A 23,842-nucleotide genomic window follows, 5' to 3' on the forward strand; every position below is an offset into this window, starting at 1 on the left:
GATTGTGTGAGCGTCAGATCTAACAGTTGCAGATACAGGATGTATGGACTTTCATACTGATGGGGTATGGTTAGGATTGGAATGAAAAATGCTCATATGCCTGGGTACAAATTCCAGAGTGGCTTGCTGCCATTGTAAGCAAGTGAGTTGTCATGTTTAATTTTGATTTAAATTGCCTTTAATATCCAAAGCAGTATAAATGTACACACACCCACCCCGCTCACAGAGCAGATCAAAGGGTAGATATTAAGGAATAGTAGATTAAATCTCTATTTGATAGCAAACACAATTGACACACTGTCAAATTAACATGGCTGTCAAAAAGTAATTATATCCTTTCATATTTGGAGATAAGCATTGCCTCAATCCGAACCAACTGGAGGGTTTCCATTTTACACCTCAAACAAATCAAAAGCAGAAACTGTACTGTATTTCCTCCCCCTACACTGTTCACAACCCATGCATTAAGACTATTTAAGGTCGATGATTAGAGGCTTAGGAACAACAGTTTTTAAAAATTCATTCATGGGATGCGGGCGTTGCTGGCTAGGCCAGCATTTCTTGCCCATCCCTAATTGCCCTTGAGGTGGTGATGGTGTGCTGTCATCTTGAATAGCTGGTGTTCATGTGCTGTAGGTACACCCACAGTGCAGTTAGGGAGGGAGTTCCAGAATTTGACCCAGTGATAGTGAAGGGACAGTGATACAATTCCAAGTCAGGTGGCATGTTCCAATGCATCTGCTGCTCTTCTGCCCTGCTCACCAATGTCATACGGGTTCACTGACTGTTTGGTCAACCACAAGAGACAGGTAGGGGAGGGATTGAGTTTTTTGGAAGTGCTAGCTTTTCCCCATTAGACATCAGCACCTGGTCATGTTTAACAAAACAAAAACCTTAAAATAAAGAAAGCTCATTCAATCCATCAAAATGCTCCTTTCACGTGCCCCACACAGTCGATCTCACCATTGACTACACCCAAATGTTTTTTTTAAATTCTTTCATGTAATGTGAGCATCGCTGGCTAGACCAGCATTTATTGACCATCCCTAATTGCCCTTAACAGGATGGTGGTGAGCCACTTTCATGAACTGCTGCAATCCATGTGGCGCAGGTACACTCTAGATTGGACGACATTAATGTGGCTGGATTCAGTATGTCTGTTTGGTGTGGCTGCCTTCAAAATTTGCTGGGGAGTTCCAGGATTTTGTTCCAACGACAGTGGAACGGTGATATTGTTCAAAGTCAGGATGGTGTGTGGCTTGGGGGGATCTTGCAGGTGGTGGTGTTCCCAGGTGGAAAGATGGAAAATTGCAACAGCTTTAAATTAACTTTGTTTTTCATTCTTTCATAGGATGTGGGCATCGCTGGCTAGACCAACATTTTTATTGCCCATCCCTAATTGCCCTTGAGAAGGTGGTGAACCGCCTTCTTGAATCGCTGCAGTCCACCTAATGTAGGTACAACCACAGTGCTGTTAGGAAGGGAGTTCCAGGTTTTTGATGCAGCAATGGTGAAGGAACAGTGATATAGTTCCAAGTCAGGATGGTGAGTTGCTTGGAGGGGAACATCTAGGTGGTGGTGTTCCCATGTGTCAGCTGCCCTTGTCCTCCTAGATGGTGTGGTTTTGGGCTCAGAAGGTGCTGTCTAAGGAGCCTTAGTGAATTCCTGCAGTGCATCTTGTATTTGGTACACACTGCTGCCACTGTGCATAAGTGGTGGAGGGAGTGAATGCTTGTGGATAGGGTGCCAATCAAACAGGCTGCTTTGTCCTGGATGTTGTCAAGCCTCTCGAGTGTTGTTGGAATTGCACTCATCCAGGCAAGTGGAGAGTATTCCATCACACTCCTGACTTGGGCCTTGTAGATGGTTGTTAGACTTTGGGGAGTCAGGAAGTGAGTTACATGCTGCAGGATTCCTAGCCTCTGACCTGCTCTTGTAGCCACTGTATTTATACAGCTAGTCCAGTTCAATATCATATTGCTGTCCTTGATTGTAACTTATACAGGTATCTTTTTATTTTTATTTTTAAAAAAAGGTTGCTTTTAGCTGTGTCCAAATTTTGAAGGCAGCCACACCAAACAGAGACACAGTAATGTCACCCAATCTAGAACGTGCTGTGAGAAGGGAAAGTAACAATATCGCCCGTTCCGAAAAAAGGTGAAGTTGCTCACAACTGGCAATAATTCCAGCTTATAACTAAACTGTAAACATCCCATGAATTACACAGTACACATTCCTCTTTCTTACACAAAAGATAAATTCAATCAAACAGTACTATGACAAAATATACAATGAGGGCAGGCTGGCCGCATTATCGCTCAGAAACCAAGGTGATATGGCTAGGCTCAATGCAGAAAGAAAGGCTACACAGAGTACATTCTGTACAACGGACTCCCCTAACTTCCAACACACTTACAAACCGATGAATTAGACAGGGCAACAAAACACGAGAAGGTTGGGTTATTGGCAGCAGCAAGAGAGATAAAAAAAAGGTTTATTTTGGTTTTGCATTAAGCAGGTACAGTTTAAAGGCAAGATATTTTCTTTAAAGAAATAAAAAAGACAGCTCAAACCCTGGGGGAAAATTGAATCCTCACCCGTGCAACTAATGGAATTCTCATCTGTTGCAGGCAAACAGTCAAGCTGAACAATCTAAGCTGTATTGTTAGATGAAAATATAATGTTGAATTGATATGCTGAAAGCTTCGCCCCATTAACCTTAGTGGCCAGGAGTAGTTTCAGAGTTTCTCCAGCTTGTTTACCTCCAATTGGATTACTGGGAAGAGTCATGACCCTGGAAATACTGCAGGATCAACGGGTAACAGTGGGAGCGATCAACCCCACCTTTTGTGTTTTTGCTCTTGCATGCTCTTGACACTTCATTGCATTTTCAATCATTCATCTGACATCAGGTACATTATGTTGCAACTGATCTAGAGTCTAAAGAGCAACAGCAGACTGTGCTCTAGACTTCCTCACTGACAACTTGCCACTTGTCCTATGTGGCTTTGAACTTGTGTCAAATATGTGACAAGATCAATTTCTAGAGCCTAGGCACTACAATACAGAAGGAAACTCACTTAGTAACACACCCATGATTGCTTGCTTGTTGGGCTCCCAAAAGCAATCTGACATGGACAGCTCAATGTACTTACAGACTGGAATGATTCCATTGGACACATACAGGCTTGCTGCGATTGGCAGTCTCTAGTAGACGGAACTCCAGTGTCAGTGGTGAGTTCAAAGCTCCACGGACAAAGGTGTTGTTGTTGAAGATAGAGATAGTCACGATTGGAGAGTTCATTACAGGATGTTTCGGAAGTCTGTAATTCAAGAAGTTTGAAGGTGTTCAATAATCCTGAGACAGAAAAGACTGCGAGAGATTGGAAGTTTTCTTCAATCTATTTCAGACTTGTTTATTGCACAAGTTCTGGTTCTAAAATAAATGAGAAAATATGGTGCATTGGAAGATCACAATTTCTTAAGACAGCTTTACAACCTCAGCCATACCGTCAGAGGGAAACAAATGGTGGCGACCGTACCTTTCCCAACAAAGACAAGGAAAAATTGAGTGGCGAGTCAGTCACTTGAGCACATAATCCAGGCTGACAATTCAGTTCAGAACTGAGCAAGTGCTGCATTGTTAGAGGAGTCAGCTTTCAGATCAGATGTTAAGCAAAAGTCTCATCTGTCAATTCATTCCGGCGTCAAAGATTCCATGGCATTATTTGAAGAAAGGCAGGGTAATTCACTGAGTATTCTGACCAATATTTATACCCCAACCACTTTTACCAAATAGGTTAATGACTCAGTGCCAATGACCATTCTATCAACCTACTCTCAACCATCAGCAGTGATGGAAAGAGTGGTCAATAGCACTTTCAAAAAGCACTAACTTGGCAATAACTTTCTCACCAATGCTTAAGTTTGACTACTTGGCTTCAAAACACGTTACAGCCTTATACCAAAAACAGATACAAGAGCTGAATTCCAGAGGTGAGGTGAGTGTGATTGTAAGTGGGATCAAGAAACCCTATTAAAACTGAAGCCAATGGGAATCAGTGGAAATTCTCCAGTAGCAAGAATCATAACTTGCACAAAAAATGATGGCTGTGGTTGTTGGAAGCCGGTTATCTAGGCCCCAGGACATAAATACAGGAGTTCCTCAGGGCAGTGTCCTAGATCCAACAACCTTCAACTATTCATCAATGACCTTCCCTCCATCAGGAGGTCAAATGAGTAGTTATTTTCGGATATTTGCTGTGTATTCAACTTCATTTGTAATTGAGTCCCCATTATACTTGGGGTGGGGAGAGGGTGGGGAGTGGGGATGCTGGAGGTGGTCACCATTAATTAGAAACTGAACTAGCCACATAAACGTCATAGTTTATTATAGTGTATCAGAGGATAGGTATTCTGTCTCACCTTTTAGCCTGCCAAAGCTCTTCACTGCCTTCAAAGGTACAAGATTGGAGTGTGATGGAATAATTTGCACTTGCCTGGATACATGCAGATACAACATTAAAGGAGCTCCACACAATCCAGAGCAAAGTAGTCCACTTGCTTGGCACCTCAGTCACTAGTTTAAACATCTACTCCATCCACCAGTGGATAGCCATGGCTGCAGTACAAACTATCTACAGGATATCGTGTATCAGCTTGCCATGGTTTCTTTGGCAGCACCTCCCAAACCTACAGTTTTCACCACCTAGAAGATCAAGAGCAACAGGTGCATGGGAACACCATCACCTCTAAGTTTCTCTCCAAGTCACACGCATTTTGACTTGGACATGCACAGCTGTACCTATATCGTCACGGGTCAAACTTCCAATCTGGCAGTGTTGTAGGTGTACCTTCACCACATGGACTGCAGCAGTTCAAGAAGGCCTATCACCAACTTCTCAGGGCTTAGGACTTAGAGCAGAAGTAGGCCACTCAACCCTTCGAGCCTGCTCTTCAAGAAGATCATGGCTGATCTTGTTGTGGTCTCAACTCCACTTTGCTGTCTGCTCCCCCCATTCCTCCTCCCTCCCCCCCACCCCATAACCCTGGACTCCCTAGTCTATCAAATATCTGTCTAACTCTGCCTTTAATAAATTCAATGATCCAGTTTCCACTGCTTTCTGGGGAAGAGAATTCCACATACTAACAACCCTTTGAGAGAAAAAATTTCTCCTCATCTCCGTCTTAAACAATAGGCCCCTTATTCTGGTCTCTCCCACAGGCAGAAACATCATCTCAGTATCTACTCTATAACAAATCCCCTCAGGATTTTTGTTTATATAATTTTAAAATATATTTTATACATTTTGTGATATATGTTAGGACAACTAATGATGGGCAATAAATGTGGTTTTGCCATTGATGCCCACATCCTAAGAATGAAGAGACAGGTGGACACAGTGAAAGATAAAGTGAATAGGTATACCAAGTACCTGAAATGTGGAAAAATAAAAAAATAAATGAAAGATAAAGACAAGTTGAGAGAAAGAGAAATTTTGTGAGAAGCATAGACAAAGGCATAGGACAGCTGGAGACATACAAAAATTATGAGACAGAAATAAGGAGAGGCTCACAAGCAGAAAATAAGAAGAGTTGAACATAAACACAAATTACAAGGTTTGAGAAAGCAAGAGAAAGGAAAAATGGAGGAAAAGAAAGAAGACAACAAAAAAGGTCGTGAGCACAAATCAGAGCATGAGAATTGAGAGGTGGAAGATGAGACAACAGTATTTTTCATAGAACCATAGGAAAGTTAGGGCACAGAAAGAGGCCCATTCAGCCCATCGTGTCTACACTGGCCGAGATGAAAAAAATATAAAACTAACCGCCCATTCTAATCCCACCTTCAGGCACCTGGTCTGTAGGTTACAACACTTTAGGTGTGGATCCAGGTACCTTTTAAATGAGTTGATGCCTCCACCATCAAACTAGGCAGTGAATTCCAGACACCCATCACCCTCTGGATGAAGAAGATTTTCCCTCATGTCCCCTCTAATCCTTCTAACAATCATTTAAATGTGTGCCCCCTGGTAACTGACCTCCCCGCTAAGGGAAACAGGTCTTTCCTATCCACTCTATCTAGGCCCCTCATAATCTTGGACACCTCAATTAAGTCACCCCTCAGCCTCCTATATTCTAAGGAAAACAACCCCAGCCTATCCAATCTTTCCTTATAACTGTAATTTTCAAGCCCTGGCAACAATGCCAATGGAGATTATCTAGAATATATTATAAGCAATAGGTAGCTATATTTTACTGAATTTATCAGAAATCTGAAAATTAGCAAATAAAATTCTTCATTCACAACTGACACTTGAATACTGTTAGCACAGCAGAAACCACAAGTCACATACTTCAATGCTGAACTCGTACCTTAGGTTACGGCGATCTGTGTTGAATCGTGCCGGTAATAAACTACCTAGTGTCCGGTAAATGAGTAGGATCAGGATGGTCATAGTAGGCTCGGGCTCTGGTAAAATCCGTTGGTGTAAAACTTTACTAGTTTCATTCCGCACTTGGATAGAGTTCTCTGTTTTGGAGGTGGGTACAGCTGCACAGACACAGGATGAAGTGAGGGGTATGTACAGCATTACTAAAGCATTACACAAAGGCAGAAAACCAGTCAAACTGCTTTTAGTCTTCATGAGTTCAACAACAACACAGATACTTCATGTTTATTCATCGAAAGTCCACTGTCTCAGCAGCAGGCACTGTTTATGAAATCCCGTCAGTTATTATTGTCCATCATTTATGAAATCCCAATGACATTCATTGATGACATTCTCCGAAAATTTACCAACAATCATCACTATACATCTTCTTTGGAATCACACTAGCCATCAGACCTGCTGCTGTTTTCTGCTTACCTTTAACTTTTGATGGAAATAAAACAGATGCTGGCAGTACAATGTGCGTCTGTGCATCCCATGTAGACTGACCACGGAAGAGTCCACTGTGATAGCGGGGAAATCGTTTCCTTGTCTTAGTGCTATTCTCCACACGATCAATAGTTAGGACTGAAACAGAAAAGCACAAATGATCATTAATAAGGTGCACAGTCAGGATTTCTCAGTGGTGTAAAAATATGTTAAAATACACAACAATGTCATAGCCATTGAGTTTTCAGTATTAACAAAAGTGTATGCCAACAAATATTTCCCTCCTATATATAAAACAAATAATCACTATTAGCTTAGGTAGAGGCAGCACGGTGGTGCAGTAGTTAGTGCTGCTGCTTCACAGCTCCCGAGTTTGATCCTGACCTCGGGTGCCAGTCTGGAGTTTGCAGGTTCTCCCCGTGTCTGTGTGGGTTTCCTCCGGGTGCTCTGGTTTCCTCCCACCATTTAAAGATGTGCTGGTTAGGTGGATTGGCTATGCCCCACAGCGTGTGTGCGTGTGAGTGTATGCTCTGCGATGGACTAGCGTCCATCCTGGGTGTACCCCGCTTAGGGCCCATTGCCTGTCAGGATAGGCTCCGGCTCCCTGCGACCCTGAGTTGGATGAAGTGGTTCTGGAAAAATGAGTGTGAGTGAGCAAGCTTAAGTAGAACAAAGCTATTTTTTAAAATTTTACACTGGGTATTTTTCTCATGCTCAGCAACTGAGAGCTGGTATGAGATTGCATGTCAAATTACAGGGAGGAAAACATAACCTCTTACTTTGTGACAAAGCACGTTAGTACATAACATGCTGCAGCCATTGGCCAATTTGCATGGAAATTTAAGAAAACAACATGAACGTCCAGCCCTCAAAAACTACTACAGCCCAGACATGTTAAAAGAGGTACTCACTTATATTGGGGGTTACAATAGCAACTGGGTTGAGGTAGGTGAATTTCATGTTTTGTGCTAGTGTCCTCATATAGTCCTCAAGCTGCTCCATCAGCTGAGCTGTTCCCTGCTCTGTCTGCTGAAGTGTATTCCAGTGTTCTGAATTTTCTAGATCCAGAGCCGCACTTCCTGTTCTTAGGAGGTTCTAAAAGTTGTATACAAGAATTGATACATCAGCACTTTAATCTGGCATATCGTATAGCAACTGACAACAAATCACGTTCTGCTGCTTACTTTAGGTAAACCTTGCATTACTGTATGTTAACTTTAAAAAAAAGAATCTGGTGAGATTTGATTCCACAATAAGATAGCCTGAACCCCTATATATATATATATATATATATATATACACACACACACAAATTACTGTCATGTAATTAGCACTTTTTAAAATAAAAATTTGAGGTAGAATGCTGCAGGCCCACCCTAACCACTGTCTGCAAAGCCATAATTGTATGATGGTGATAACCAAACAAGCTTCTAGAGAATTAGGACAATAGGAAGTGTTTTCTAAAACACTTCCAATCAAATTACTTTGGGCCATATTTTACTAGAACGGTCTTTACGATATGCCCGGATGGTTAAGATTTAAAAACATTTTTGCCCACATAGTTGTTGGAAGTGTGAGCTAATAACAATGCAACGAGGGCAACAGGGCATTTGGAATCTTAGTGAGCAACAGGACAAACTGGAAACCTCATTGGTGAAAGAGACACAAGGGTTAAAAAAAGAGGAAGAACTGGAAAGGAGGGTTAATTAGAGTGAGGGAATTCTACAACAACTCAGGTCCAGGAAGAGAGAGAATGATAGATTGGATTAAGTGAGAGAGAAAAAAAAGTTTTACAAAAGCTAGCGCATTTGAAAATCTTGCTCCACAGTCTGTTGCAGTGAGGCCCTGCATCACTGCTTAACTTTGGAGTAAAATATATTTTATAAATTCAAGAGTATAAAAAAAGTCATTTGATTTACTTTCCTTACTTTGGCACAGATCTGTAAAAAAGAATGAAGCATTAATTCAAACGTAGAGCCTGTGTGTGTGCCTTCGACTCATTATTAAAATAGTAATTATAATTAGTCCGAAATCTTACTTAAACAAATGTAATCCAAATTAAGTATTGTTTGATTTATCTTGCATGTTTCCTCTATAGCTCCAGATTAATGCTCTACTACAAATTTGATTCCACAGATCAATGAAACATTGCAAACTAAGCATCCTTGTTTCAGATCAATAATTAAAATTGCAATCATTTGAAAAATAAACCTCCAATATTTTATAAAACTTAAAAAAATCCCAAAGCATATAGTGACATGGTTAATATCATCTCTACTTATGGAATTCTTTTAGGATGGAATTCTCTGTAAACAAGCTTTGCTTTAATAAGTTGCATGGGGAATAAATATCTCTTCAAAAATAAGTCATTGATGTTTCATAACTCCAATTGTCTCATTATGAAATGTAACAGGAGAAAAGGGTTCTGCTTACAGATTTGATGAATTCAACAATAATCTTCTTGGGCAGCTACTGCACTATTCTGCTCATGACACCCTGCTCATTAGATGGAGATGGAGCTAACCTCAATCAGGCCATACAATGGGGTTTCCCCACCATCAATGAAGGGGTAAAGTCCTGTATGTTTGCTGACACTTCATCCACGAGCACAGTTTTAGCACAGATCACCAAATACAGCTTTGTATACTGGTGTGCAAGATGTTGAAGACTGCCAGCAAACTGGAAATGTACGTTGTTGTCATACATTGTATCTTTTAAGGTTTAAAATATATATTTCAACTAGAAGCAAATTAATTTGGTAATATGTATTATGCCAGCCAGATTAAGTGAGGCTTGTCCATTCTGCTATTTATGTTCAGACAATCTAGAAAAACCTTAATTTATAATGAAAATGTTCTTTGTGGGTCACATTTTTATAATCTCCCTATCCAACAAGCTGGACACGAGTCTCATTTATGACTGCCAGCTGGCACAGCCACTGTGACGCCATGGTGAAATCTGCTTTTACATTCTCTCTCTGCCTCTTTGGAATTATGTTGATTCTTCACATGGTTTCCAAATGTAAAACTGACACTTATGCCAGGAAGGAAAAATCCAGAAAGGGTCACTCCACGCTCCTCTTGAATATTAATTACCAGGAGGTAAAGAAGAAAGAAAAAAGAGTTTGTCAATGACTCTACTGCCAAGGTAATCACTTGCATTCACTGGCAATTTTCATTTTTGTTGGAATTTATTTTCCCACCAATTATGCTCATTGAATCTATACACATTCTCAGCCTAGAAGGTTTAATTGTTTGCCTTATCTATTTGAGCAATATCAGCTCTGCTCCTAATTGAGTAGCGTTGGCTCTTGTCCATAAAGTTTGCCTTCCCTATTTTTCTGTCTCACCATCTCGTCTTCACTTCAACGAACAAAATATTATTGGCAACTCCCTTCCACTGTTGGATCTGCACAACACCAGATGGTAGTAAACTGTTCCTCTTACATGCTGCGCACATATATAGGAATTGACACTGAGCCACAAAAGTTGTGGAGCATCAGATGGGAGTAAATTGTTCCCTTTACCTTGTGTTTACTATACCTGAACAAGAGTTGGCACTGAGGCTTAAGTGAATTGTTGCTTTGTGCCCACTATGCTCTCAAGTTTCTCGTGGTTTTTACCTCTGTAAAATGTACATCTTGTGTTGCTGTAAGGTTAAATCCACGTTGTCTGCACTCAAATTCCAGCATCTTCAAGAGAAGACGATATGTGATATGGATGTCATTTCCAAAGTATTGTTCCATCTCCTCTGTGACAGTACGCATATGTCGAGCCAGCTTCTTTGCCTCAATGGTATTTAGTTCAGTTTCATTCCTCTCCAGCCTTCCCAGCTTTCAACAGAGACAAATGGACAAAGACAAACTACATCACAGAAGTCACACTAGTGTGTGTGGAGTAAAGTATACACATAAAATAGGTGGTAGATCACTGGAGGTTGGGTCAAATGTCAGACTCATGTTCCCAAACATTGGCTAAATCTGGTCAGGTCTCACAGGACTACTGGATGATTTGTGCTAACCATCAATATGTCATGGGAAAATGAAGTGCAAATATATTTAAAAGGTGTAGCAGATTATAAATCGCTAGAAAGATACAGCAAATATAAATCAAGCAAGAGCTGGATCTGTTTCTGGCTGGGTCATTGTTTATAAAAGGAAAGTAAAACAAGGAATTCGGGATCAGTGATCTCTGGGTCTAGATTGTAGCATCTGAAGGGTTAGAATTTCCCAAATTTCTTCATTTCAATCTGGCCTAGATTTCTATGGGTTTTTTTTGCCTTTCTCAGGAGATCACAGTTTTGGGTGGGTGGAAGGTGCATATATTGTGACACACAATGTATCACAGTGTGTGGGGTGGACTGGTTAGATCAGAGGATTTTTAGTTATCTGTCATTGTTCGTATATCACTGCAAGGGTTTTGTGGGTGTATTAGAAATCATATATAAAAGATTAAATCATAGAAGCATGCAAGCTTACAACACAGAAAAATGGTAATCTGGTCAATCATCTCTGCATCGGCTCTTTGGAACAGCAAACCAAAACTAATCACACACTCCACCCACTTTCCATAGGTTATCTATTACTTTGCTTCAAATGACTGTTCAGTGTTTTTTGATAAGACGCAATATTTGACTCAGTTACTTCTTGCAGTAAATCATTCCATCTTCTAACAAACCTCTGCATAAAAAGAAGTCTTAATATCCTCTCCTCAGATTTGGTTATCTTTTCTGACAGTAAATCCTAGTTTTTAAGATTTAAAAAGTACAACTGATGAAAGTGCTTTGAAAAATGCACCTCAGTCGGGAGAGAGCATAACCTGTATCTATCAACAGAGGTCACTAGTGAACTTCGATATCAAAGTACACAAGTACCATCTACTTCCTGAGTTCTCTGTCTGGAGGCAGATCCTTTGGCGATTATTCGTCGGAGCATAGAAAAATGTCATGATGTTTAACCATGGGTAGGGCAAAGATGCAGACCCTGAGTCTGCCTCAGGTGGAACAGTAATTGAACCCTATGCTATTATCATTAATCTGATCCACACACTAGCTGTCTAGCCAACTGAAGGAACCAGCACCCCACTGCACCCCCACCCCACCATTAGTGCCATCTATTCACAGATAAATGGTACTACTTAACAACTTATTTGAAGGAATACTGCATATTTGGGAACAATCCCTAAGCTACAACGTTTTTAGCAAAAATCAGAAAATGGCACAGGTCAATGGTAAGTGAGTATAGCAGCTCCTCAAAATATTCCTGCCGCATTCTGCTGGAGTTAAGTTAAAAATCCTACCTTTAATATCTAATTGACTATGACAATGCCCACGTTGCAGTATGAACTTTTGTAACATTGCAGCTAAAATTTTCCCTAAAAATGGTTTAAGATTGATTATCTTTTGTTCAAGATACATTGAGGTCTGAAAACAGCAGTAGGGTTTTCAAAACAGTACTTACAGTGTCTGCCAGTTGCGTGAATGGTGGAGATGTACAGTTAAAGAGATCTGGTTCTAACCAACCATGTTCCTCCCCACAATGTCGAATGACAGTGCCTGAAACAGGTGGTCATAATATAAGATAGGTATCCCAGAAAGTTGGGCTTTTACTAAAATAAGAAATAAAAACAGAGAATTTTGAAGAGCTCAGCAGGTCTGGCAGCATGTGTGGAGAGAGAAGCAGAGTTAAAGTTTCGAGTCCGTATGACTCTTCTTCAGAACTCTGAAAAAGTCATATGGACTCAAAACGTTAACTCTGTTTCTCTCTCCACACGTGCTGCCAGACCCAAGTATTTCCAGCATTTTCTGTTTTTATTTCAGATTTCCAGCATCCGCAGCATTTTGGTTTTATTTTGACAAAATAACTTGCAGATCAAGCCAAGCAAAGCATTACAGTCCAGCTGTGAGCAGAGCAACTTACCATCAGCCCGCATCTCTGCAAAGCAAGGGAGAAGAGGGAAAAAAATACAAGAGTCAAGGTGACAAAAAAGAGAGTGTGAAAGAAAAGGAAGCTACATGTCAAAACTGTGTGCTGAGCGAGGTTAAAGAAGAAATTGCCATCTAAGTCTTTTAAATATCACTTTGTTCTTGAACTTTTCTTTGTTCACACAGCAAGTGCAAAAAATACTGAGCTCGAGTGTACAAAAAGGATGCATTAATATTGGGTGGGACTACCCCTGTTCAAACAAAAGTGCTTACGCGCCACAGGATTGAAGAAGATACACAGAAGTTGTTAAAGGCTGTAATAAGACGTCCTGACGTTGAGGCTTCCATTTTAACACAGGAAGTAGAATGGACAAGTTTGTCAGGACTTATGCAAAGAGTTTGTCACAAAGTCGCAGGAAGAGAGAGGCAAAGAATTGTTATGAGTTAGACAGTGAAAAAGGGCACAAGGGTGAGTAAGTAAATGTGGTATAGGAAATAAAAATGAGTCAAATTTAGCAAAGGTCTTTCCAAATTGAATTTGAAACTAATACTGATGCAAATTAAGCAGGCCAAAATGTGGCTGGATTAAGTACTAATTTTTACACAAAATCTTAATTTTAAAATCTGCCTCCATATGTTCACAAAAGTATTTTAATTACAGAAGATTTGTCATAAATTCAGTGCCTTATAACAGGAGTGTCTAGCTTTTTGGTTAGAATTATGCTGGCCCCCAGGAGGCAATTTTTTTGGGGGGGGGGGTGGGTGGGTGGTTGGATTTTGGGGGTAAAAGTTGGTAAAATTGCTGGGATCGACTACCCAACACAGTACCGCCATTGGGGTACTTTACCAACAGCAAGGTCGGAAATAGGCAGATTAAAATGGCAGGCAGCCAATTTCAATGATTAAAAGCCTGATGAGGGGCTGATTAATGGTACCGTTGGCATTTTGCCAATGACGGCTAACCCTTCCTCTGCTTCATGAGGAGGTTGCCAGCTAAATGGAGGCAGCCTCCCAGGGGAGAAAGTTTCATGAATCAAAGATGGGGCTGTGGATAGGAGAGGCAGTCGTCACAGCTCCAATGATTTTCCAGGAGGGGCTCCCCTCCAGCATGGCCGTGTAATTATTTCAAAGATTTTTTTCTGCCTACCTGCTGTAGACCCCAGGCCTCCTGCCTACATAACCAACAGCCACTTTGGGGGCAGGCCACCAAGCCTAATAGGATGGCAATCCCTGCAGCAGCCAATAGTTGGCTGTAAAATGTGGCCATGGGTCTCACCTCTAGGCAAAACTACTTGGGAACCCTGTTGCCTCTGGAAAATCCCAACCTTTATGTTAATGGTTGGCACTGGAGGTTCACAGGCCACAAATAAACAAAATTCAAATCAATGCTAATTTACATCATCTCAAACTGCAACACAAATAGGTCCACGTATCCTGAATACTCTCAAAATCCAAACAGCACAAACTAATGAGCAAGAAATATAAGCAAATACAGGACTAAGCTCCCTGAGCTTTCATGGGCCAGATTGCCAAGGCTTGAGAACTGGAAGTTGCCCAGGCTGTAGTTTGGACACCCTGGGTCAGGTTTTCAAAATGAGGTCAAGAACCCGACAGTAGCAGCAGTGTGTACACCTACTAGATGCACTACAGGAATTCACCAAGGCTCCTTAGACAGCGTCTTCGAAACCCACAACTACTACCATCTAGAAGGACAACGGCAGCAGATAGATGGGAACACCATCACCTGGAAGTTCTCCTCCAAGTCACTCACCATCCTGACTTGGAAATATATCACCAATCCTTCAATGTCGTTGGGTCAAAATCCTGGAACTCCCTTCCTAACAGCACTGTGGGTGTACTTACACCACATGCAGTGGTTCAAGAAGGCAGCTCACCACCACCCTCTCAAGGACAACTAGGGATGGGCAACAAATGTTGGCCTAGCCAGTGAAGCCCACATCCCACGAATGAACAAATAAAAAAAGTCAACCCCTTCATCCCAGGAATCAGCCTTCTCTGAACTGCCTCCCATGTAAGGATATCCACCCTTAAGTAAGGAGACTAAAACTACACAGTACTTCAGGTGCAGTCTCGCCAACGTTCTGTACAGCTATAGCAAGGCTTACCTACTTTTATACTCCACCTCCCTTGCAATAAAAATCAACATTCCCTTTATCTTTCTAATTGCCTCTGCGCCTATATGATTCATGCACAAGGACACCCAGATCTCTCTGTACTACAGCATTCTGCACGCGCTCTCCATTTAAATAATATTCTGCTTTTCTATTCTTCCTGCCAAAGTGGACAATCTCACATTTTCCAACGTTATATTCCATCTGCCAACTTTTTGCCAACTCACTTAACTTATCTATGTCCTAAATCTGAAGCCTGAACTGCTTCAGTCTTCTCTCTTTGAAGCAAATGATAACCTCTTCAGTACAAATTAAGGCTCCAAAACAATTAACTTGCATTGCAAGAAGTGAATTGTGTAGTCTTTCAAATTGAGCTAAGGTTGCTCACCACAATCTATAAGATATTGTACTCATTAACAGGGAAATAGATTTTATGACATCCTAAGGGGTATAAGTTTGTCCTGGGCAGCACAGCACTGATGTATATGCAAAAGAAAATCGAAAATAATGGAAAATTGACTGCCGATTGTCTAAGATCATATCATAGAATTGTAGAGTGGTTAAAGCACAGAAGGAGAACATTTGGCCCATTGTGTTTGTCCTGGCTCTCTGCAAGAGCAACTCAGCTAGCCCCACTCTCCTATCTTGGGGAGCCCTGTGATTTTTTTTTCCTTTCAGGTGCTTATTCAATTCCCTTTTAAATGCCCCAATTGCAGCTGCCTCCACCACACTCTCAGACAGTGCATCACAGATCCTAACCACTTCACTGCATTTTTCCCTCATGTCAACATTAGTTCTTTTGCCAACTACCTTAAATTGATGTTCTCTGGTTCTCAATCATTCCACCAAAGGGAACAGTTTCTCTGTTTACTCTATCTTGATTCCTTCATGATTTTGTAAAACCTGTCACTCCTTTGAATGTATACCCAAATGCGTATCTTAAAATAAATGCAAGAGGGGATTTTGTGTAGCTATTTGAACTTCTGTGGGACAGGTGTGTAATGCATTCTATACTAGCCACTAATTTTTAAAATACAAATATCCATTTCTTTTTGTGGCTGGGTTGACTGACTAAATCTTTCATTTTGCTGTTTGGGTTCTCACCTCAAAGGCTGTGTTTTGGCTTAGATTTAGCTGCAGATCTTCAGAATATTCAGTGTGAATACAGGAAAAGACAATGAGGCAGAGGGATATTTTGTAATGTTGCTAGATATTTACTAACTTGTACAACCATAACATCCTTCAACTTCACTCCATCTCAGTTCAGCTTCACCTGAAACCCTCATCCAAGCTATTGTTAACTCTAGACTTGACTATTCTGAAGTGTCTCACATTCTACCCTCTGTAAACTTGAGATCATCCAAAATTCTTCTGCCACAGTCTTAACTCATACCAAGTCCCATTCCCCTATAATCCCTACGTTCGCTGATTTACAATGGCTCCCAGTTAAGCAAAGTCTTGATTTAAAAATTCTCATCCTTGTTTTCAAATCGTCCCATGGCTTCGTTCCTCTCCACCTCTGTAATCTCCTCCAGCCCCACAATCCTCCAAGATCTCTGTATTCCTCTAAGTCTTGGCTCTTGAGCACCCCTGATTTTAATCACTCCACCATTGGTGGTTGAACCTTTAGCTGCCATGGCCCTAAGCTCTGGAATTCTTTCCCTAAACCTCTCCACCTAACTTTCCTCCTTTAATACGTTATCAAGAACTACTCTTTGACCAAGCTTTTTGATTATCTGGTCTAACATCTCCTTATGTAACTCAGTGTCATATTTTGTGTTATAATGCTCTTATGATGTGTCTTGGAATGTTTTATTAAAGGCATTATACAGGTTGTTAAGCTATATTTTATTGGGAAAGGAAAACTCAGCTAAATTAAAAACAGAAACTGTATTATAGTTAGTGACTTACTACAGAATAGGGAAAACAATCTAGGGGATGTTACTGAGAGATAAGATCTTAAATTTATCTAGAAGCATTTGATTCCTGGTTAAAGTACAGGTGCACTGTTGCTCTTCAGTCAGATCCTGTTGCAGTCGTCAGAGGCATTATCTATATTTCCATTCCTTTTATCTTTCAAAAATCACTGCCCTTGGGCTCAAACAATAAGGAAGTTTCCACTGTCACTGACAAACTGAAGGAGATAACCAGTTATCCATCCTCCATTAAGTATGCATGCACGTTGTTCAGCTAGTCAGATCATTTTCCGATACTGTATGACTGAACAGACTACAGCGTCAACTTGCAAGTACAAGAAAAATCTCTTATGAGAATAAAGCAGGTTAGTCACTCACCAAGGGAACCTTTTGGGCACAATACAGCTGCTGGGAGTCCAAACTTTGTTCGCGGCCACCAAACACCAGCTTTGAGTGATTTGGGACATCCGTCATATATCACTACAGAAGTACAAGGCAACAAAAGATGTTAAATCAGCCAGAGACTTTTCTTCAAATCAACTCATTTGTTACATGCTGCTGCAGTTAAAATCACTTCATACAGCCCACAATTATGCCAAAGAGCAGGAATAATTGAATTTGTGCAGGGTTTTCCTAGAATCAGGCATGTCAACTAGAATGATTATAAATGGGTATCTTTCACAATGAATAAGGTAATGAGGTATCAGATAATCACCAAAAATTGGTCCATGATATCCTTTGTTGCAATCCACAATCCCTATACTGCCACTGAGGCCTTCTAATGATCAGTAAAATAGCATTTTAATAGAATAAAAATTGTACGCATTAATAAGTTTTTGAAGATGCAAAGATCTCTCAGAACTCTGAAGCATTAGTATAAGAATGGGACTGGAAATTTTTCACTGCCTCAGAGACAGACAGTACTTTCCTTCAGTGGCAAACTTAAAATTTCACTGAAATGGTCTCATTAAAATGCACCCAGGCAGATTAAATATATTTACAGGAATGTGAGGAGAGGCATGTACTTTGCATTAGCCCTGCTAAAAATAATTATGAAAAATATTTTCCTCATGCACAAATAGCAAAATTTATAGCAAGATAACTTCTTGGCCTCTTGTAAGACCAAATGCTCCCATGTTTGATTTGTTGTTTCTATCTCTGCCACTAGTTATATTTATTCTTTCATGGGGTGTGGGTGTCACTGGCAAGGCAATTATTTCCCATCCCTCACTGACCTTGAACTGAATGGCTTGCTAAGCAATTTCAGAGGATTTGCAACTATTACTGTTTTGTGTTAGTTGTCAGTCTTTGTACAATTCAGCAATGGTTTTTGGCAATTAATAGAATTAAGGTTTAAGTCATAAGAAAAGCTAGTGGAAAATGGAGATGTAACTTTGAAGTAATTTTTGCTTCTGAATTACAGAAAGTGACAGAGGAAAATAGCTGACCTTTGCAATGATAATCTCCTTTTATTCTAATCATAATTTACCTAGCTTTCAATACAAAAATATGAAAATTATATTTTAAATTGATATTAAACAATAGCCTAGATTTTATGGTTTAGCAGAACTGGGCTGTATTTTTAAATGGTGGCTGCCACAAAGATGCACTCACAAGCCCAGTCTTGGAATCTATTGCATTTCAGAATTCTTGGCCTTTGCTGAGGAGGCAAAGAGGAACAGACCTCCATAGTCTGGCTGCAGCCAAAATATGGCTGAAAACCATATTTTAAATATCCTCGAGCCATCTATTGCAACACTGGATGCAAGAAAAAACAGCATCCTTTGTACTCCTGTTACAATTTACAACTTTGCCAGAATGTCCATATGCCCTCCAACACAGGGAATGCAAAGGGCATGTATAAAGAGATCAAAAAGGCAACAGGTCTATCAGCAAAGCAAATGGCTCCTTTGAAAACAAAGGCAGAGGAGGTCATCGCTGACTGCAATCAACAGTTGGGGAGTGGAACAAGTGTACCAATGATACAGTAGGAAGAACACTGTCACTGAGGAAGTTCTGAGAAAAGCCTGCCTGTCATGACAGAGCTGGATATCAAATCCACAATGGAGGAGCTCAGCAAAGCTAATGACTCACTTGCCCGGTGCTGATGCTGCCTGAACTCATCAAGCACAGGAAACCAGCAGTCTTGCAGCATCTCCATAAACCTCTGTCTCTGCTGGAGGGAGGGGGCAGTGCCCTAGGATACATGTGATGCAAATATTGCGACCCTGTACATGAACAAGGGTGACTGTAGCGATTGCTACAACTATCCTGGCATCTCTGCTGAGCATCATGGGAAACGTATTTGCCCATGTTGCCCTTGTCAGACTGAATGCATCTATCCTGAATCCCACTGTGGTTTCAGAACTAGAAGATCTACTATTGACATGATCTTCTCAATCCGGCAGCTGTCATGAGGAAAATGTTATGAACAAAGGAGACCACCATTTATTGCCTTTATTGATTTCACCAAGGCATTCAGCCATGTAAGCAGACGCAGTATATTTCTGCTGCAGAAAATGTTCTGCCCACCTAAGCTGCTCAATATGATCGCCTCTTTCCATAACAACGTGATGAGCAAGATCAGCTATGATGGGCAACATCAGAAGCCTTCAAGCTTGATGTGGACTAAGGCATGGCAACAGAGCTTTGGATGACCTCAAGTTTATGGAGGGTAGAACGTGGGAGACCAGCCATCAGTGTGTTGAAATAGCCAAGGCCAGGTGTAAAAAAGGCATAATGGGGTGATTGAGGTATTTGTGATGATGGAAGGATTGATAGTTTCCATCTATTTACCCTGTTTCCTCTGGCGGGGGAGTCTACAGCAAGGAAGCATGACATTAACATTAAAGTCATATCGCTCAGGGCTGATGAAAGGAAGTACTTCCTTACACAACAGTAGTGGCAATCTGAAGTTATCCCTGCTAAAAAAACTCGAGGCTAGGTCAATTGAAAATTTCAAACCCAAAACTGATAGATTTGTTCCAGAACTAAGGTGGCTGGATGGAATTAATATACAGATCAGCCATGATCTAATTGAATGGCAGGACAGGCTAAAGGGGCTGAATGGACTAATCCTGTTTCTAAGTTCTCTGTAGATTTTTGAGGCCAAGTGTGGTTTACAGCTCTTATAAAATCTTTCAAAGTTGATCATACCCTTCAACTCCAACCTCTCCAAACTTTGCTTTCCCACTGCATCTCTAATCAATAAACAATGGAGAAATTAGGATTGGTATACATTGAGTATATTTGTAACATTATCAAACATCACTACCTCACAGGCACAGAAATTCCTGAAACACATTTCCTCGGTTTTGTCCCCTGAGAGCTGCTGTCATGATGGTATTAGAATTATTCCACAGTTCACTTAGATAATCAATATTTAATGTTGTTTCAGCACATCTCTGCAGCACACTTAACTGTAATATGGGCACCCACTTAGCATAGTTCATAAGCAAAATCACATAAAAGTTGTTTGAAGGTTTTCACATTGAGAGCAGTAACTTTGAGTATTACGATTTTTATGACTAAACCATGTGAAGTTTGCTCTGAAAAGAGCAGCTGTTACTTTAAGCATTGCTTAGAAGAACAGACAGGGCTTGGACTTTTTGGCCAGCATACTCTGCCTGTCATCTGGAGGAATGATAGTGGGGGATGGGAATATGTGTGGGACCTTAATGCTGATCAGTCAGGCTATTGTGTTTGTAGTAAGTCGGTACATGTAAAAGTTCTTGCTGCTGATTGCCATCCATTCTGTACAGTCAACCAATGAGCTTCTTGAGTAGGGGTAGCCAGATATCACTGATGAGAAGGCTACTGTTTTGAGGGACTGGGTGCTGTTGGTAGATCTCCATGGCCTCCCTGACATGTCTTGTACGCCAGTTCATGATGGCTGAGACAAATCTAGAGTTGGATCATTGGATGTGTTGGTTATTAAGTTGAGCCTGTTTGAAGATAGTTGACTTCTCCCTTTCACTGTGTTTGAAGCAGGTTTGATGTTCCGCGAGTCTAGTGTGCAGGCTGCAGCTGTTTCCCCAATGTAGATGAGTCTTCAATTGCATAGTATGGCTGGCTAATCAAGTGACCTAGAGTATTGTGGACCTATTGGCTGTATTATTAAGTCTGTTACTGAAGGTTGATGTTGCTTCATGTTGCATCTTGAAGCCAACACAACTTATCTCCCCATCAAGAAGCACAGTTACTAGATGGTCATTAGACAACTAAGAAACGATTTGAGTCTTTGCTGGATATATAGCAGGTATAAGAAGCTTCTCATAAGCGGTGCGAGCAGCACTGCTTACCATAAAATAGAAGAGTCCATTCTGAGCTCTGCTAAGGGGTGCCTGTCGCACAGAAAGGCAGTCACCCAGCCTACCTTACAATGAAGGCAAAATGCCTTCCATGTCCTGACTCTAATTACAGCAGGAGTGCCACACATTGGACTAGGAATCAGTTATTTCGGGCCCTGGCCTGCATACTGGTCAGGGACATCACTCACTCCAAAAAGAACATTGGAGGAGGAGGAGGGATCAAGGATGTGAATTCTCTATGGCAAGGGTTGCAGAAATGTATCTTAGCATATGTCATGGTGCACCTTCTGCGATTTTGAAGCTCATATCTTAAACCCTCACACGAAGAGGTTTGACAAAGAGGCATTCTGTGACAGGATGGTGCAGGCCACAATCCCTTATCCCATTTCCCTATTTGCAATAAATCTATTTCACATCTTGATCCTAGATCTCAAATGGTCTGGAGGAAGCAGCAGTCAAAAGAAACGTAAGCCAATTTAGCAGATTGGTTAAGAAGCGGAGGTGGATTTTAATGCAGATAAATGCTTGGTAATGCATATAGGAGCAGAAAACAACAAATGATATAGAAACATGCATCAGCAAACATGGAAAAGGAAAATAATTTGAGTGTGATTATCACCAATAATAGTTTCCAGTTAATATAAGCTATTAGAAAGACAGATAATGAAAGACAAGAATTAATCTCAAGGACCACTGATTATATGTCAGAAAATTATTGTAACCTGGTAAAGTTATATGTGCACTGTATACAATTCTGCAAGTTCTAACTGTAAAAATATACTGGGGTCAAATTTCAGGAGTGCACTCGCCTGTGCCCTTTAGGGTTGATCCTGCTAGATTATGTGAGGCTAAAGGAAGACACCAAGTTTGAATGGGACAGATAAGCATATGGAAGAGATGGTCTGCATTCCTCCACATCCACCGCAGAAATTAGCTGTCAACTCTTCCTCTTAAGAGGATTACTGTCACAAAAAGTAAAAAGAGAAAATAACTTATGATCTTTGGGAATGCAGACTGCTTCTCTGTCCTGAACCACCCTCCCCGCTCCAGAGGCCCGCCCTTTCATTAGGAGGCCGATACATCTTTTTGCTCTCAGTGTGCTAGCCTTCAAGCTTCCATTGCGTTCTTGTAAACCTGCAGGAAATCCAGGTTTCCCTTACACACAGGATCTTCTAAGAGTGGGTGGAGGCTATGCCCTCACAAGGCCATCCTGGAAACAAGGTCCCTTAGCTGAGAGCAGGCACATCCAATGGCCAGCAGAGTTTACAGCAGTCCGAAACTACCAAAGTTATGGTGGGAGTTCCTTGGAGTCACCAGGAAATGTCATCCTTTTGAGGCATTCTAAGTGTTTAGAGAAGAACTGCAAGGATAATTCCAATGGTTACAACTCCAAATTATAAGGATGGGCTCACAATTCTGTGAATGAAGGAACAAAAGTTGAAAGAGACTTCATCAAGGCTTATAAAATGCTGAGATGCATACAAAATGCAGCTGTAAACAAGTTTTTTTAACCATGATATTCAGTAGGGAATGAGGGGTCACAGGTTCAAATTGAGTAAGTCTCAAATGAGCTGAGGGATTAAAAGTATAGTGGATTCTAGAAACTGACTGCCATGAAAAACATCAGATGATGTGTTGAATATTCTGCAAAAATATCTGATTGAGAAGAGGATTGAAGTTTATACCCCACAGGGCAAAGTTTTTCTGTTGCTACTGAGGCTGAGGGGTTGATGCAGGATTGCCATGGCTTTGCATTGGGGAGATTTGAGAATGGATGGATATCCTGGAACTTCAGCAAGTTAATCAGAATGCGAAAGAGAACTTTTAGTTAACATTCCAGTTAACTGTGTTGTGGTGAAGAGCTATAGCTGAAATACAAACCCATTTTTGTCCTTCAGACATTGTTTGACTAGCAGTAATTTCTAGCATTTGCAGTTTTTTAATCCATTCTGATTAATCTTTAAGATTAAAGTATTTGTGTAACATTTCTCATTAGATGATGAAATAGATAGGGAAGAGTCTATGATAGAACAGATTGTACATGGATGTCATTTGTTGTAGTTGCAGGATAGGGTGAACACTGAATTATCTGCTGTTAATATTCAGGGTTGTTGGCTCAAATGCTTTTTTCCTCATTTCATACTTGTTTTCTTATGTCCTTAGTAAAGTTTTCCACCTATGCTCCTATGTTCCTCTATTTAAACTCTTCAAGCTCCATAATGGGGCAACGCACAGTTCCTGTACGCTATATTCAAGAATGGATTTTAAGTCCAATCCCAAGCGACCATTCTGTAAATAACACATCTGCTTGATAAGAGATTGAATTACAGATGCATGCTAAATTTAGATTCAGATTGACATACTTTTACGATTACTTTTCAGTTCGTAACTTTAATATAAAAGGGGAAAGGTGTCACACAAACTGAAACTTTTACATAAATGCTGTTTTACATATACCAGTCTTTGCCAAAACACAACATTCTTCTTTCCTTACCAAACCCCCACGAAACACCCAATTTTCAGAACTATTTTCTGAAAATGCAAATTGAAAAAGACTCAGTTTAGAGCCTCGGTTCCACTTAGCTAGCAAACACTACAGGCATGAACACATATCATTGTTTTTCTTTTATTTATTTATGGGATGTGGGCATTGCTGGCTAGGCCAGCATTTATTACCCATC

The 23,842-nt window shown here is 40.7% G+C and overlaps 1 protein-coding gene across 1 annotated transcript in view; it reads right to left on the reverse strand.

Moving 5' to 3' along the window:
- The window catches only part of LOC121279976 (cadherin EGF LAG seven-pass G-type receptor 3-like), a 642,224-nt gene that overhangs the window by 188,690 nt on the left and 429,692 nt on the right, over positions 1-23,842 (reverse strand). The window contains exons 16-22 of the mRNA XM_041191598.1: positions 17,230-17,331; positions 12,340-12,434; positions 10,504-10,713; positions 7,793-7,976; positions 6,870-7,019; positions 6,376-6,553; positions 3,156-3,323 (exon numbers count right to left, since the gene is read on the reverse strand). Coding sequence (XP_041047532.1) covers positions 3,156-3,323; positions 6,376-6,553; positions 6,870-7,019; positions 7,793-7,976; positions 10,504-10,713; positions 12,340-12,434; positions 17,230-17,331 — 1,087 coding nt within the window. The remainder of the gene's footprint in view (positions 1-3,155; positions 3,324-6,375; positions 6,554-6,869; positions 7,020-7,792; positions 7,977-10,503; positions 10,714-12,339; positions 12,435-17,229; positions 17,332-23,842) is intronic.

Source organism: Carcharodon carcharias, chromosome 7 (assembly GCF_017639515.1).
Source record: "Carcharodon carcharias isolate sCarCar2 chromosome 7, sCarCar2.pri, whole genome shotgun sequence".
Lineage (NCBI taxonomy): Eukaryota > Metazoa > Chordata > Chondrichthyes > Lamniformes > Lamnidae > Carcharodon > Carcharodon carcharias.